Source organism: Geotrypetes seraphini, chromosome 7, assembly GCF_902459505.1.
Source record: "Geotrypetes seraphini chromosome 7, aGeoSer1.1, whole genome shotgun sequence".
Lineage (NCBI taxonomy): Eukaryota > Metazoa > Chordata > Amphibia > Gymnophiona > Dermophiidae > Geotrypetes > Geotrypetes seraphini.
The window spans coordinates 196,009,806-196,027,026 of record NC_047090.1 but is presented as its reverse complement, the minus strand read 5'-3'; the positions used below and the strand labels follow the sequence as shown (position 1 = coordinate 196,027,026).

At 43.3% G+C, this 17,221-nt stretch overlaps 1 protein-coding gene across 8 annotated transcripts in view; it reads left to right on the top strand.

Moving 5' to 3' along the window:
- Window positions 1-17,221, top strand: part of LIN52 (lin-52 DREAM MuvB core complex component) — a 358,493-nt gene that overhangs the window by 168,938 nt on the left and 172,334 nt on the right. For 6 of the 8 annotated variants that reach the window (XR_004540048.1, XM_033951067.1, XM_033951066.1 and 3 more), the window contains one exon: window positions 5,596-5,679. The exons of the other annotated variants lie outside the window; for them this stretch is intronic. Coding sequence is in view for 5 of the 6 variants with exons in the window: in XM_033951067.1 (XP_033806958.1) it covers window positions 5,596-5,679 (84 nt within the window). In the remaining variant the exon portion in view is untranslated. The remainder of the gene's footprint in view (window positions 1-5,595; window positions 5,680-17,221) is intronic. 8 annotated transcript variants of the gene reach the window in all.

Here is a 17,221-nt window from a genome sequence, read left to right as displayed (position 1 = left end):
AATAAGAATAGCCTTACTGGGTCAGACTAATGGTCCATCAAGCCCAGTAACTCATTCTCTCGGTAGTCAATCCAGGACCCTAATACCTGGCCAAAACCCAAGAAGTACCAACATTCCATGTTCCAATCCAGGGCAAGCAGTGGCTTCCCCCATGTTTTAATAACAGACTATGAACTTTTCCTCCAGGAAATTGTCCAAACCTTTCTTAAAACCAGCTACGCATTCCAGAGCTTAACTATTCTCTGAGTAAAAAAATATTTCCTCCTATTGGTTTTAAAAGTATTTCCCTGTAAATTCATCGTTTGTCCCCTAGTATTTGTAATTCTTGACGGAGTGAAAAATCGATCCACTTGTACCCGTTGTACTCCACTCAGGATTTTATAGAGGTTAATCATATCCCCCCTTAATCGTCTCTTTTCCAAGCTGTAGAGCCCTATCCTTTTTAGTCTTTTCTCATGCGGACCTTAGGAAATTGGAAGACTGGGTGTCCAAATGACAGATGAAATTTAATGTGGACAAATGCAAAGTGATGCACATTGGGAAGAATAACCTGAATCACAGTTACTGGATGCTGGGTCCACTTTGGGGATTAGGGCCCAAGAAAAGGATCTGAGTGTCATCATAGACAATACAATGAAACCTTCCGCCCAATGTGTGGCGGCAGCCAAAGAAGCAAACGATGCTAGGAATTATTAAAAAAGGGATGGTTAACAAGACTAAGAATGTTATAATGCCCCTGTATCGCTCCATGGTGCAACCTCATCTGGAGTATTGCGTTCAATTCTGGTCTCCTTATCTCAAGAAAGATATAGTGACGCTAGAAAAGGTTCAAAGAAGAGCAACCAAGATGGTAAAGGGGTTGGAACTCCTCTCGTATGCAGAAAGACTAAAATGGTTAGGGCTCTTCAGCTTGGAAAAGAGATGGCTGAGGGGAGATTTAAAGAATAGAAAAAAGATCCGAATGGCGTTAGTCGAGAGGGTTCAGAGGAGAGCAACACGTCTGATAAAAGGTATGGAAAACCTGTCATATTCTGAGAGATTGGAGAAGCTGGGTCTCTTTTCCCTGGAGAAGAGGAGACTTAGAGGAGATATGATAGAGACTTATAGGATCATGAAGGGCATAAAGAGAGTAAAGAGGGACAGATTCTTCAAACTTTCTAGTAATAAAAGAACAAGAGGGCATTCGGAAAAGTTGATAGGAGACAGATTCAAAACAAATGCTAGGAAGTTCTTCTTTACCCAACGTGTGGTGGACACCTGGAATGTGCTTCCAGTGGACGTAATAGGGCAGAGTACGGTACTGGGGTTCAAGAAAGGATTGGACAAATTCCTACTGGAAATGGGGATAGAGGGGTATAGATAGAAGATTACTGCACAGGTCCTGGACCTGTTGGGCCACCGCGTGAGCGGACTGCTAGGCACGATGGACCTCGGGTCTGACCCAGCAGAGGCATTTCTTATGTTCTTATGTTCAGAAAATAAGAAGAAACACAAGCACTGATCCGAATGAAGAAAATAAGAAGAAACACAAGCACTGACAAGTTAGATGCAAATCATTGATAAAGACAGCTAAGAAAGAATATGAAGAGAAACTTGCAAAAGAGGAAAAAACTCATAGCAATTTTTCTTAGGGAATCAGTGGGACCGTTGGATGACCAAGGAGCAAAAGGAGTGCTTAGGGAGGATAAGGCCATAGCAGAAAGACTGAATGAATTCTTTGCTTTGGTCTTTACGAAAGAAGATATAACAGATCTACCTGAACCGGAAATGGTTTTCAAGGGTGATGATGCGGAGGAACTCAAAGAAATCTCGGTGAATCTGGAAGATGTACTGAGCCAAATCGACAAGTTAAAAGGTAGGTGATAAATCGCCAGGACCTGATGGTATACATCCCAGGGCACTAAAAGAACTCAAACATGAAATTGCTGACCTGTTGTTAGTGATCTGTAACCTGCCACTAAAATTATCTGTAGTACCTGAAGATTGGAGGGTGGGCAATATTATGCCGATTTTTTTTAAAAGGCTCCAAGGGAGATCCGGGAAATTACAGACCAGTAAGCCTCACTTTGGTGCCGGGTAAAATGGTAGAAATGATTATAAAAAATAAAATTGAGGCCTATATGGAGAACTCTACTATTTTAGAGAAATGATTATTGGCTCGAGGCTACCCTGCATCCATAGTGAAAAAGGCAAAGAAAAGAGCTCTCTATAATCATAGAGAAGATCTGATTAAATACTGTGACAGAAAGCAAGAAAAAGAAGGGCTTCCCTTTGTTATGAAGTATTCTAACCTGTCGGTTTGTCCACATTTTTCCATGCTCAAATTTCATCCTTATTTTGGTTCATCACATTTGTTTTCATTTTAAAGAAACAGCAATTTATGTGACATTTTGCATTTGAGTTTTTGAAAGCTGAGTGTGATACAGCGCATGGGAATGCTGTTCTTTTGTGGTTGGTATCGGTCCCCTGACGCAACCTTGACCAGCGAAACGGGGATTCCCTGTTGGGCATTTCTATAGCAGAGATGGTGCAGCCAGGAGAACTGAGGAGCAGGATAACACTGGAACCTGAATCTGAAACCTGGCAGCACAGATAACAATAATAATAATAATAGCTTTATTTATATCCTGTCATACCGTTCAGTTCAAGACGGTTTATAACAAGAGAGGCTGCAGGAATGCAGCGAAGTTACATGAAGAGCATGAAGTAGGAGTAAACAAACAGGCGTGTAACATAATTATCAGAAGACAGGAGCATGCAAGTAGACGTAGAGGAAATCGTTTGAGGGTTTAAATGAATTTGTCAAATAAATGGGTTTTCAGTGATCTTCTGAATGATTGGTATGACGATGAGTATTGTTCCAGATTCCTCCTTGGAAGGAAAATGTCTTGTCGAGGAATCTTTTGAATTGGCATCTTTTGGGATTCGGAAAGGCGAATAATAGTGTTCTGCGTGAGAGGCGGAGTTTGTTTTGGAGAACAAAGTGCATCAGAAGGTAGGTGGGTGTAGTACCAAATAGTGTTTTGAAGCATAGGCAACCAAATTTGAAACTTATTCAATATGGAGTGATGTGGTCGGATTTTTTCAGATCAAAGATCAGTTGTATGCTGCTGTGTTGTGGATTGTTCTCAATCTTTTGGTAGTTTTTTTGTCCTAGGTAAATGATGTTGCAGTAGTCCGGCGAACTTAGGATTAGTGATTGTACTAACAATCTGAACGATGTGAAATCAAAATATGGTTTTATCGTATGTAGTTTCCATAATAGGCAGAAGCTTTATTTTTTTTTTTTTTTACTAAGATGTCGGTGTGGGTGTTGAATGTCAGTTGTTGATCTAAGGTCACTCCTAGGATTGTTATAGTGGGGTTAATAGGAAAGTTTCTCCCTTGTAAGCTGATTGATGGTACTTTGTATTTGTTCGTTGGGGTGGCCATGAATATTTTGGTTTTTTCAGGGTTTAGTTTTAGTTTGAAGTTTTTTGTCCATTGTTCTACGTGATCAATGACAGATGAAATGAAGTGTCTGGTTTCAGTCGATAGTGTAGAGAAGGGGATGATGATTGTGATGTCATTAGCATATATGTATGTTTGGGGCTTTATTTGGACAGTGCTGTTGCTGTCGCACTTTGATGATTATTTGAAATATGGATGTCAATTGAAACTGCATGGATTGATGGATTATTCGAGTGATGATTATTAAACACAAGCGTGTATTCCCTAGAAGAAGCATATTAGTTGTGTGGAGTTTTTTTTAAGCCCATTAAGTTTTAACTGAGGCTTTTTTTTCTCCACAAATTACTTGCTGGATTAGTGTTAGCAATTACAAAACTGTCTCTTTAAGTCTGCACTCTGACTTGCATGTCCTGTGTGGCGATCCTTCAGTGTCAAGTATCATTTTTTTCTTTATTATTTTGGTGGTTTAGGGATTATGCTTCTTATTTAAATATAGTGTAACTGAAATCACCCATTATTATACTGATCAATCTTTACTGTACACATGTTACTTTATAACCGGTTTGTCAGTGCATTATGGATGTCAACCTTGTAACCCGTTCTGAGCTTGTTGGATTGCAAAATACCGGAGCCACATACAGTTAGAGGGGTTGCAAAGACTTCTGGATTTCAAGTTGTGCAACTACTTATTATTTCTATAGCGCTACAAAACATACAACGCTGTATATCAAAACATAAAAGAGACAGTCCTTGCTCAAGAGAGCTTACAATCTAGTCAAGACGACAAACTGGACAAGAACATAAGAATAGCCTTATTGGGTCAGACCAATGGTCCATCAAGCCCAGAAGCCTGTTCTCATGGTGGCCAATCCAGGTCACTAGTACCTAGCCAAAACCCAAGGTATAGCAATATTCCATGCTACCGATCCAGGGCAAGCAGTGGCTTCCCCCATGTCTTTCTAAATAACAGACTATGGACTTTTCCTCCAGGACCTTATCCAAACCTTTCTTAAAACCAGCTACTTACCACATCCTCTGGCAACGTGTTCCAGAGCTTACCTATTCGCTGAGTGAAAAAAAATGTCCTCCAATTGGTTTTAAAAGTATTTCCCTGTAACTTCATCGAGTGTCCCCGTGTCTTTGTAATTTTTGACGGTGCAGCAATACACAGTGTTCAGGTGGATGAATTACAGAGGGAATGGTAAGACAGATATTGGTGTTTAGCAAGTGGGTTGGAGTTTGGAATTGAAAACAACTTTGTGTGTATTTGAATACTGCTAGAGACCGAGCTTGATGTACTGAGTCAGGCAGTTTGTTCAAGGCAGACGGTGCATTAAAATAGAAGGGATGGAGTCTGGAGTTGGCTATAGAGGAGAAGGGTACAGATAAAACTATCTGCTCACCAGGCATTTTGAGACCCTTTCTTGAAATGATGGAAGCTACAAGAAGAGTACGAGAATGTCCATTGTGTTGAAAGATTTCAGGGTTTTAAGAGATTGCTATAAGATCCAAGGTGGGAGGAGAAGCAACTGCTGTGTTATAGAATGAAGGGCTGGGGCCTGGGGATGGAGATTTTAAAAATTAGTGTCATTCATGCTTGGGATACAATCAGTTGATAATGTTTGTTTGTTTGAGGTTGGTGGATGTGTGGAATCTTGTGGCCTCTGCTTGACATTGAGGTTATGTTTGATCTTTAAGAGATGTTGGAAAGCCCAGTTATTTGTGGATGTCTTTATATGATATATGAAGAGGAATATTGTTAGCGATAAGCAATTTTGTAACAAAGAATCCATGATAACTGTAAAGAATAGGAAAACTTGGGGGGGTTTGATTCAAACCTGACATTATTGAGTTTACTGAGATTTCATGTTGTTTGTTTTCATATTATGTATGTTTTAAGCATAAATAGAAATCTATTTTTACAAAATGAGGTTTGGACAAATAAGGATGAGGCAGAAATGTGGACGTCTCTTCCTCTTCTGGGAAATTAGCTTTCGCTTTGGATTCTGTAACATACTGTGACTTGGATTGGCTGTTGTCAGAGGCGGCAATTCTGGGCTCAGTGGCACCAGGACTTGCCAATTACAGGGCAAAACCAGGAATTCTTCAGCATATGACTTGCTTTCTGTCTCGATGTCTTTTCAGAGTTGGGGAGTCTGACCACGGCTAATCTAATGGAAAAAGTCCGAGGCCTACAAAATCTGGCTTACCAGCTGGGTTTGGATGAGTGTGAGTACACAGCATACTGCACTAAACTGCTTTTCCTTGCAAAGGGTTTCACACCATTGTACTCTTGTCAAAAGGCAAGAAAGTAAGCATTTGTTTTACTGATGTGCTGCTATTACTGCTAATCAGTTCTGTAGCGCTGCTAGACCTATGCAGTGCTTTACACATCAGATGCAGTGATTTTCTCTGGGGCAATAGAGAGTTGCATGACTTACCCAGGGTCACAAGGAGCTGCAGTGGGAATTGAATCCAGTTCTCCAGGATCAAAGCCTGCTGCATTAACCACTAGGCTGCTCCTTAGAGAGTTGCGCGGGGACAGAAATCCCACCCGTCCCCGTGAGGAATCCCTGCCCGTCCCTATAAACTTCAAAAACAGTTATTTCATTTAATTATGCTACTGAATTAAAGGCTCTGGTAGAGACCCATTTACATAAGAACATAAGAAGTGCCTCTGCAGGGTCAGACCAGAGGTCCATCGTGCCCAGCAGTCCGCTCGCACGGTGGCCCATCAGGTCCAGGTCCTCTATCTGTACCCCTCTATCCCCTTTTCCTTCATAAAATTATCCAATCCCTTCTTGAACTCTAGTACCGTACTCTGTCCTATCACGCCCTCTGGAAGCGCATTCCAGGTGTCCATCTCCCATTGGGTGAAGAAAAACTTCCTAGCATTCGTTTTGAATCTGTCCCCTTTCAACTTTTCCGAATGCACCTCTCGTTCTTGTGGTTTTCAAAAGTTTGAAGAATCTGTCCCTCTCCACTTTCTCTATGCCCTTCATGATCTTGTAAGTCTCTATCATATCCCCTCTAAGTCTCCTCTTCTCCAGGGGAAAAGAGCCCAGTTTCTCCAGTCTCTCCGTGTATGAAAGGTTTTCCATACCCTTTATCAAACGTGTCGCTCTGCTCTGAACCCTCTCGAGTATTGCCATATCCTTCTTAAGGTACGGCGACCAATATTGGACGCAGTACTCCAGATGCGGACAAATAAGCAAAGACACTTTATTCATTTGGAAATATTAATTGGGAAGAATACATACTTTGTAAACGGGTTTCTACCAGAGCCTCTAATTTAAATATAAAATAGAAACACTCAGCTGATGAGGACCCCCAAGCTGTCAGCTAAGGACTTCCTCTGCAGGTGGCCGGGGGTCCCTTTTGCCAAGCTTGGCAGGCAGTAGTAGCATCCCTGAGTCACAGATGCTGGCACCTCAGTGGCTCATGGATGTCTTTATACCTCATCCTCCCAGAGGAACTCATTTATTACAAAGTAACTTGCCCAACTCTGGTACCTTAGTAGCTCTGCCACCTTATTGCCCAGCCTTCAGTTAACAGCATATGCTTCAAGAACAGTAAAAAGTTTCTCTTCCCACAACCAGACAGAACAGTTTCTTCTCCTCACTGTATAGATGCCAAACCGATAGCAATGTACACACCCACGTGTTTACTCATGGGTTTCCTTGCCTGCCTCCGCACAATTTTATTATTTTACCTTGACTGCGTACAGTAGATTTTATTTTTTACTGTGGAATTCTAAGATGTATTTCCTGCATACCTGTAAACACGTGAGGAAGAAGATGTCTTTCGTGAACATGCCAAAATCTTATTCGCATCCTTCCCTAGGCCTGTTGTCAATAAGGGCTTCTGGTTTACAAAACAGGAAAAAAAAAAATCACCCCAGAAAGAAGCTGGGAGAAGACGTCATTGCAGGCTGGAAGATGGGACGGGCAGCAGAGGTGAAACGCTCCGCCTACAGCAACCTACCTCCAAGAGCTCCAGCAGGAAACAAAAACTCTTCCCTACATTCATTCCCACCACCCCTCCTAAAGTCAGCAGCCCTGAGTCTTCATAGCCTTGGCCCCTCCTCCTCATTGCATTTCAGTTTGCATACAGGAAAAGAGCATGTGATTTTATTTTCTTTTTTTAACACACAAAAAAAAGGATTCTTGATCTTAGCAAACTTTTCTGGGGCATTCTCCCCTTCCCCATCTCCTACAGCGGCTACATGTGCGCATGACTCTGTCTGCACATTACACCTCCCCATGAATCAGCAACAGTTTCTGTCTCGTAGGCATGGAGCTCAGCACGTAGGCACACAGAGTCTGTGTGCCTACGTGCTGAGATCACTGCCTATGTGATAGAGACTGTTGCTGCTGATTTGTCGGGACTCGGGAGCTCAGCTTGGCGCCGGACCAGGACCGGAAATTAGGTAGGCCTCAGGATAGGAACTCTGGGTTCATCCCCGTGGGAGTCCCGTGAGCCTGGGAGGGGTCCCTGTGGGAGTCCCGTCGACCTAGGGGGAACCCTGCGGGATTCCCGTGATCCCCATTCCCGTGTAGATCTCTACTGCTCTTGCCCTCCATTGTTCACTTTCAAGATGATAATTTCAATGAAAATAAATGTTCTTTTCTTGATAGCAAACCATAACAAGCCCTATTTATTTTTGTAGCTGTATTTGGCTCACAGCTTTTTCTGTTGTAGCTCGAAGCAAGCTGCATTCAAGTACAGTAGGTCTTTCCCTGTCCCTATAAGAAAATGCGTTACAAAACATGAAACCCTAGCACTGGGTTGGGGGGGTGAGTTTGAGGAACAGCCCTAGTGGTCGATGCAGTGGACTGTAAGCCAGGGGATCCAGGTTCAATCCTTGCTTCAACTTTTTTTTTGCTCAAAGAATAGTTAAGCTCTGGAATTCATTGCCGGAAGATGTGATAGAGTATCTGGGTTTAAAAAAGGTTTGCATAAGTTCCTGGAGGAAAGGTCCAAAGTATGCCCTGGGTCAGTAGCATGAAATGTTGCTTCTATTTGAGGTTTTGCCAGGTACTTGTGACCTGGATTGGCCACTGTTGGAAACAAGATTCTGGCTGCTCTTATCTTCATAAATATGTCTCCAGACCCTTTAAAGGGGAACACCCAGAGGGCTTGACACCACCCCTGTCCCAGAGCTGCTGTATCAAACTGAACAAACCAAAAAAGAAAAAAAGCTGAAAGAGGAGGAAAGGGAATACTCCAAACAGCTCATGTGCTCTCCAGAGGTCCATATGTTTTAGAAAAGAACACCAAATATCCAGAAAATTAAATAGACGCTCTTATGAATCAAAATACAAGCGCTGCAGTTCCTGCTTTAAAGTGGATTGGGTTGGACTTAAAAACAGCTTCAAAAATTTTATAAACTGACAATAATATACAAATCAAATCTTTAAAAATGTCTTATGTAAGTTTTTAATAATTTACAGAAATTGGTCATGCCTAATCACCCCAGGAAGAGAATTCCAGTGTTTAATTGCTAACTAGGAAAAAGTTTCATTTAAATATGTTTATAGCATCTTTTTTTTATAGAAGGAAAAATCAAGAGAAAAATCATTCCTTATCCAGGGGCATTTACTATATTGACTCGAATATAAGTCAGGAGGCTTAATATTCACATGCCTTGCCCTGCCAGGATCTGCACCCAACCCCCTTCCCTCTCTCTGCCCTGCCAGGCTCTCCACCTTATCCCCCTCCCTCACAAGCTCTGTACCCTGTCACCCCTCCCTGTCAATTGTACCTCCTCTCTACTGTGTACCTGGAATCATTGGTGGTCCAGAGGTGTAGTGGACTCGCCGCAGCCATTCAGGAAGCTACTCAGCGCCAAATGCTCCTGCTCCGTACCACTGAAGCCAGAACTCCTGCCCGCTACACCTCTGGACCACCAGGGATTCCAGGTATGTAAAAGAGAGGAGGTACAATAGACAGGGCAGGGAGGGGGAAGTCCAGGAGGATGCTGGGTGCTAGCCCGAATATAAACCAAGACCCCCGGCCCCAAAATCTCAGTTTATATTCGAGTATATACGGTAAGTAGAAATAACTGTGGTAAATAGCCAGCAGCATTCCTAGGTAAAATTCTAAAGACAGTAGTCAAAAGTTTAAACAGGCTGCATGCACAAATAGGGAGCCAGTGAAGTTTCATAAAAAAAATAAAGAGAGTCATATTCTCATAACATTGCATACCAAAGATTATATCTAACAGCAGTATTTTACAACATTTGTAATATTCTTGCTGTAGTGTTGGTTTTATTATGTATGTTATATATTTGGAATCCGTCGGTATATACATTTTAAAATAAATAAGTATAGCCTCATTAGAACCAGTATTCAAGAATATTGTCAGATACTTGTTAGAAACAGGACACTGGGCTTGATAGACTTTTAGTATGTCCCAGTATGGCAACTCTTATGTAAGAGGTTGCAATAGTCAAACAAGTAGAGCATAATAGATTAAATTAAAAGAAATAATAATAATAACTTTATTTTTATATACTGCCATACCACAAACAGTTCTAAGCGGTTTACAAGGGAAGAGACTATATACAGACAGCGACATTACAGAGAACTTTCAAAATTACATTGGCATGTTAAGTTTAGTCAGGTTTATCTGGAAGTGTTTTGGAAGTACATCAGTTTGAAGTGGGGTTAGAGAAATTTGTCAAAGAGATAAGTTTTTATTGCCTTCCTAAACGTTTGATACGAAAGTACATTTGAGATGAAGTTGGTTAAACATTTGTTCCATTTGCCTGCTTGGAATGACAGTGTTCTATCGAGCCCTTTAGGGATGGAAAAGCGAGCAAGTAGGTACTGCGTGTAATAGTTGTGCCTGGGAATTCGAATTGGTGAGACAGATAGGATGGGGATGAATCTGTCATGGTTTTGAAGCAAAGGCAAGCAAACTTAAAAATGACCCTTGCTTCCACTGACAGCCAGTGTAGTTTTTTGTAATATGATTTCTTGAGGTCATAAATGAGACGGACTGCAGAATTTTGGATGACTCTCAGTCATTTGATGGTTTTTTTGAGAGATCCCAAGTATATAATATTGCAGTAGTCTAAGGTACTTAAGAGCAGTCGAAAGGAAAAGAAATCGAAGTATTGTTTAATGGTACGAAGTTTCCATAGAGTGAGAAAGCATTTTTTGACTTGAGCATTAGTGTGATCTTCAAATGTCAGGCTTCGGTCCAGGGTGACGCCAAGGATTTTGGTTGTGGGATTAATTGGGTAGTCTGATCCATTTAGTCTCAAGGATCTTGTTATTGGGACTTGCCAAGAAAATCTTGTTTTTTTCTGGATTCAGTTTTAATCTGGAGTGCATAGTCCAGGAGTAGGGAACTCCGGTCCTCGAGAGCCGTATTCCAGTCGGGTTTTCAGGATTTCCCCAATGAATATGCATTGAAAGCAGTGCATGCAAATAAATCTCATGCATATTCATTGGGGAAATCCTGAAACCCAGCTGGAATACGGCTCTCGAGGACCGGAGTTCCCTACCCCTGGTATAGTCCAATGTTCTACCTTGGTAAGGACGAATGAGATGAATTGTTCTGTCTCTTGGGTCAATGAGGTTATGGGAATAATAATTGTTATCGAAGACCAAACAAGTCAGTTTATTCAACTGATCCTTCAATGTAAGGCAGGAATATAAAATTACTACTCAAATTGTTAAAGATGGCTCCATGTAATGAAAGCATCAGTAAAGGAGTATTTAGGGATGGTGGGGGCAGGGGGGGTCAAACCAAGAAGCTTTGTTTTATCTGTATTCAGTTTCAAACAAACTAAAGTTGCCCAGTCTTCAACCAAATTTTTATTTGGGAAATAAAGGCCCGGAGAGAGGTCCATGTTTCGACACTATTGTCTTCTTCAGGGGTCCCTGTAGGTCCTATGACCAGGCTTATGGATTAATTACTAAAATCAAATGAAAGACCTCTGCACTGATGAGATATACTCAAGTATATCTCATCAGGGAACCTATGAAGAAGACAATAGTGTCAAAACACGGACCTTGTTGGGTCCAAATGTTACCAGTGTATCAGGCCCTAGACATTTTTATGTGGATTATTAATTTGTTTTAATAAAGCCTTCATCTTGGACATCGACTCTCCACAATTCCTTTGCTTTAGAAAGAATAAAAGAATCATCCAAATAATGAGAGAACTGTTGAGAAACCTTCTAAATTTCTAGAACCGCTCTGCTTTGGTAGGTGAGAGCTGTCTTTATCAGGGCTTAGCTATTACATTTCTGGCAGTCAAAATCAAGGGCTCCTTTTATCAAGCCACACTAGCGGGGTTAACACGCACGACTTTTCATCACGCGCTGACTAAAAACTACCACCTGCTCAAGAGGAGGAGGTAGCGGCAGTGGCGTACCAAGGGGGGACACGGGGGGAGGTCAGCCCCAGGTGCACACCTTGGGGGGTGCACAGCCGGCCCAGTTTTGAAGGCGACATTGGACGCTTAGCTGTCCGGTTCTCACTGCCTCTAACGCCGGCCCTGCAGCTCCGGACTTCCCCATACCTGCTCCCCCCCCCCCCCCTGATCGCTATTATTTTAAATGTTATGGCAGCCACGGTGCTGTATCAGTCAGAGGAGATTTCTAACCTCGGCCTGCCCCGGAACTCTTCCTGCAACAGTGACTTCCTATTCCTAGGCGGGTAGAGAGAGGGACAGACACTGAATGGAAGTGTGGGGGAGAGGGGGAGCAGACACTGGAAGGAATTGGGGGGGGAGAAAGAAAAAAGGGCACATGCTGGATTGAGGGATGAGGATAGAGTTAGATACTGGAAGGGGTGAGAGAAAGAGGTGGCAAGCTACAGGTAGACACAGTGAAAGAGGGAAAGTGAGGACTGAATAATAAAAAAGAATTTAGACAGAGACAGAAAATAAATTGAGAAGGAAGACCAGGGAAGAACAGGAGGAACGGAATGGAGAGAGAGATGCCAGAGCAGGGGGGAAGGGGAGGGGACAGATACCAGACCTAGGAGGAGGAAAAGAGGAAGGAGACAGATACTGGATCTGAGGGGAAAAATATGGAAGAGATATGCTATGGAAGAGATATGCTAAAATCTGCTGGGAGGGAGGAAGGAAAGAAGGAGAGAAAGAGGCAGAGAAAGGGAGGGGGGTGTTGTAAGCAGATTAGAAAAACTACAAAGAGAAAGGCCTGGACAAAAGGGGAAAGACAGGAGGAAGATGCAGGACTATGGGAGGTTCAGAGAGAGAGGGAGACCTGGAACAACAGTACAAAGAAGAACTGACACTGGATCTGGGGAGGGTAATAAAGGGAAAAGAGAGAGAGACCTGGACCCAAAAGAGATGGGGCTGGATTGTGAAAGAAATGTTGGATGCAAAAGAAAGAAGGGAAGAAAGATTGGATGCACAGTCAGAAAAAGTAAGTGCAACCAAGAGACTCATGAAATCACCAGACAACAAAGGTAGGAAAAATGATTTTATTTTCAATTTAGTGATCAAAATGTGTCTGTTTTGAGAATTTATATCTGCTGTCTATATTTTGCACTATATGTGTCTATTTTTCTATAGTTACTGAGGTGACATTGCATATTTTAAAGTAATCTGTTTGACATCTTTGAAAAAAATCCCTGAAACTCGTAAATGATAATTAACATTTTCTCTGCGTACCGTGTGCTTTGTGTTTTTTAATAGATTTTATGTTTACCATTATGAATTAATAAGATATTGTGTGTACATGAAAATGAATGGAAGAAATTGGGGGCGGGGCTGGGGGGGTGGGGCTAGGGCGGAACTGAATATTAATAGATGTCCCGTTTTGATGAAAAAAATAAATGGTCACATTAGTCTTTCCTCCCCGCTGCTGCTGCTAATCGCCGACAAGAAATCTTCTTTCCGACGTCAATTCTGACATCGGAGAGGACATTCTGGGCCAGAATTGACGTCGGAAAGAAGACTTCTTGTCGGCGATTAGCAGCAGCGGGGAGGTAAGACTGCAGCAGCTCGGACTGGGGGAAAGGAAGGAGAGAGGCTTTTTTTTTTTTCCGCGGCAGGGAGGGAAGGATGTAGGCAGGCAAGCTGGCTTTAGCACAGCAGGAAGGGAGGGAGATAGGTAGGCAGGCTGGCTGGCTTTGGGGGTGAACAAAATCTGGAAGGCACTGGGGGCACTAAGAACACAGGAAAGAGGCACTGGGAGCACTATGGACACAGGACGGAGGCACTGGGAGCACTATGGACATGGGAAGGAGGCACTGGACACAGGACAGAGACACTGGGGGCACTATGGACATGGGAAGGAGGCACTGGGGGCACTATGGACACAGGACAGAGGCACTGGGGGCACTATGGACACAGGACGGAGGCACTGGGGGCACTATGGACACGGGAAGGAGGCACTGGGGGCACTATGGACACGGGAAGGAGGCACTGGGGGCACTATGGACATGGGAAGGAGGCACTGGGGGCACTAAGGACATGGGAAGGAAGGAGGAAGGGAATAGAAAGGGACAATTGTTGGACCTGAATGCAGAAAGAAAGAAATGAAAGAAAGGATACATAGTCAATTAATAGATGTCCCCTTTTGAAGAAAAAATAAATGATCACGTTGCCTCTGACTTACTTTCTCTGCAGCAGAGTCGGCAGCCACGCTGAGGTGCAGGAAGGTCCCGCGATGACTCGTCTGCTGGCTCTGCTCCGGAAGAAGTAAGTTATGTTGGAGGGAGTGGACCCGGCAGACGCAGTCATTGCGGGACATTGCCGCAACTCCCTGCGTCTGCCGGGACCACCCCCTCCGACGTAACTTACTTCTTCTGGAGCAGAGCCAGCAGACGAGTCATCGCGGGACCTTCTAGCATGCGGCTGCCGAGTCCGCTCCAGAGCAAGTACGTTGGATTGGGGTGGAATGGCAGCCGGCAGCTACAGTCATCGCGGGATCTTGCTGCATGAAGGGAGAGAAAGGAGCAGGACTACTGGAATGGAAGAGTGGTAGAGGGAAAGAAAGGGGACAGGGTGGTATGGAAGGGTGGTGCTGATGGAATTGATGTACAGAGAAAGGGGAAGAGACATAAGGGGGAAGGATATTGGAGGGAAAGAAAGGGGGCAGATGCTGATTGAAGAGAGGTGGATGGAGAGAGAAAGGGCAGACATTGGATGGTAGTGGGGAGCCTATGCTGGATGGAAGTGCAGATGGGAGAGATAGGGGAGCAAATGCATGAAGGAATAGGAGGAGAGAAAGAGGGTAGCAGACGCTGGATGGAAGTGAACAGAGAGAGGAGAAGGTACTAGATGGAAGGGTTGGAGAAAGAGGGTACATGATGGAAGGAGGGGATAAATAGAAGGAGGGCACATGATGGGGAGAAAAGGATTGAGTTAGGGAAACACTGGAGGGGTGAGGGAAAGAGGTGGCAAGGTTTAGGTAGACAGTAAAAAAGGACATTGATGAGAGGGTAGTAAGAACGTAATCTAGATAGATGCAGAAAATAAATTGAAAAGGAAAATGAGGGAAAAAGGGAAAGGGATTGCAGAGGAGAGGTGTGGGAAAGGGAAGGAGAGGAGAGAGATGCCAGACCAATGGGGGTGAAAGGAGAGATGGAAGGGGGAGGCATACAGTTTCTGGAAGGGGCATAGAAGGAGAGAAGATGCCATATAGGGGAAGAGAGACGGCAGACAGTGGATGGAAGGAAGAGAGTTACAAGAAGATGAGGAAAGCATAAACCACAGAAGACAGAGGTAGAAAAAAAATTTCTATTTATTTATTGCTTTAGGAGACATGTGTCTCTCTTTCTGTGGAGCATTGTATGAAGAGTCCAGCTTCTTGCTGGTTCAATTTAACCTTTGTCTATGTATTTCTATTTTATCCCCCCTTTTACAAAATTGTGGAGCATTTTTAGCGCCAGCCGTGGTGGTAGCAGCTCTGATGCTCAGAATTCTATGAGCATCAGAGCTATTACTTCCGTAGCTAAAATCCACACTACAGTTTTGTAAAAGACGGAGGGGTTAGTTTGTGATTACATATTCCATACTAGGCGAAGGTGTTTTCTGTGTTCTGTGTGTTCGAAAGACATGTTTTTTTGTTAGGATTGACTGCAGGATTGATCTGTACTAGTCTGGCTTATTTAGTTTTACAGTGGGTGTATTGATAAGAACATAAGAAGTTGCCACCACTGGGTCAGACCATTGGTCCATCGCGCCCAGCGGTCCGCTCCCGCGGCGGCCAGTCAGGTCTATGACCTGTAATGTGGTTCCTGTCCCTTTCTGTAACCTACCTCTTCTTTTTATCTGTAACCCTCAATCCCCTTATCTTTTAGGAACTTGTCTAAACCTTCCTTGAAACCCTGCAATGTACTCTGGGCTATCACAACCTCCGGAAGCGCATTCCATGTGTCCACCACCCTCTGGGTAAAAAAGAACTTCCTAGCATTTGTTCTAAACCTGTCCCCTCTCAATTTCTCCGAGTGACCCCTTGTGTTAGTGGTTCCACACAGTCTGAAAAATCTGTCCCTGTCCACTTTCTCTATGCCCCTCAGGATTTTGAAGGTTTCTATCATGTCTCCTCTAAGTCTCCGCTTTTCCAGGGAGAAGAGCCCCAGCATCTTCAACCTGTCAGCATACGAAAAATTTCCATACCTTTTATCATTTTAGTTGCTCTCCTCTGGACCTCCTCGAGTACTGCCATGTCCTTCTTGAGGTACGGCGACCAGTACTGGACACAGTACTCCGTACCTCAAGAAGGACATGATAGAAACCTTCAAAATCCTGAGGGGCATAGAGAAAGTGGACAGGGACAGATTTTTCAGACTGTGGGGAACCACTAACACAAGGGGTCACTCGGAGAAATTGAGAGGGGACAGGTTTAGAACAAATGTTGTACTGCTCATTGCAGTATGTAAGATGCTGCCTTTTCCTAGGTACTCACTCATGTGTGACGTGTGGATTGGTACTAAAAATCATGTTTTCATACAGTTGGGGGGTGGTCAAAAAATGACGGGCCCCAGGTGACACATATGCTAGGTACTGGGTTGCGGCTAGCGCGGCCGGCGGTTTAACGCGTGTTAAACCGCTAGTGCGGCTTGATAAAAGGAGCCCCAAATGATTGGTTTATTTAGATGTTGCTCATACCTTTTCAGTAGTGGCTCAAAGTGAGTTGCATTCAGGTATTTTCCTTCCCCCAGAGGGCTTCCAGTACCAATAAAAGAATAGTTTTACTGTAGAAGCATTCAAAAGTAATTAAGCAATCAAAACTCTTGAAAGCATAAGGCATTACAACCTTGACTTAATGTTTGGAGGATACTCTTTTTGTAGCAAAATGATTTAGGATAAATATCTTCCAACTTTCAACAGTAACATAGTAACGTATATAGTAAATGATGACAGATAAGGACCTGAATGGTCCATCCAGTCTGCCCAACCATGCACTCTCTAAATTAGTGATTTAATTTAAATTGTTCTTTTTCTTAGATATTTTGGGACAGAAACCCAGAGTTGTGCTTAGGTTCCATCTTCTGGAGTCTCCGTCAAAGCTCACTCCAGCCCATCTAAACCATCCCTGCCCATCCTCAACTGAATGGCTATAAACGGGAGACTGACCGTGCAATTCTGTCCAGTACTGGTCTTAATTCTTCAATATATACCATTATTTTCTGATTAGGTTGAGTATACTTTTTCCATGTTCTTAGTAGAAGGGAAGATTAGGTACTTACCTCAGTAATAATCTTCCTAGCAGCGGGAAGTGGGTGGGATATGGGCCGAACTAGAGTTAGTCGTCCTGTAACAATAATCGAAAGTTTA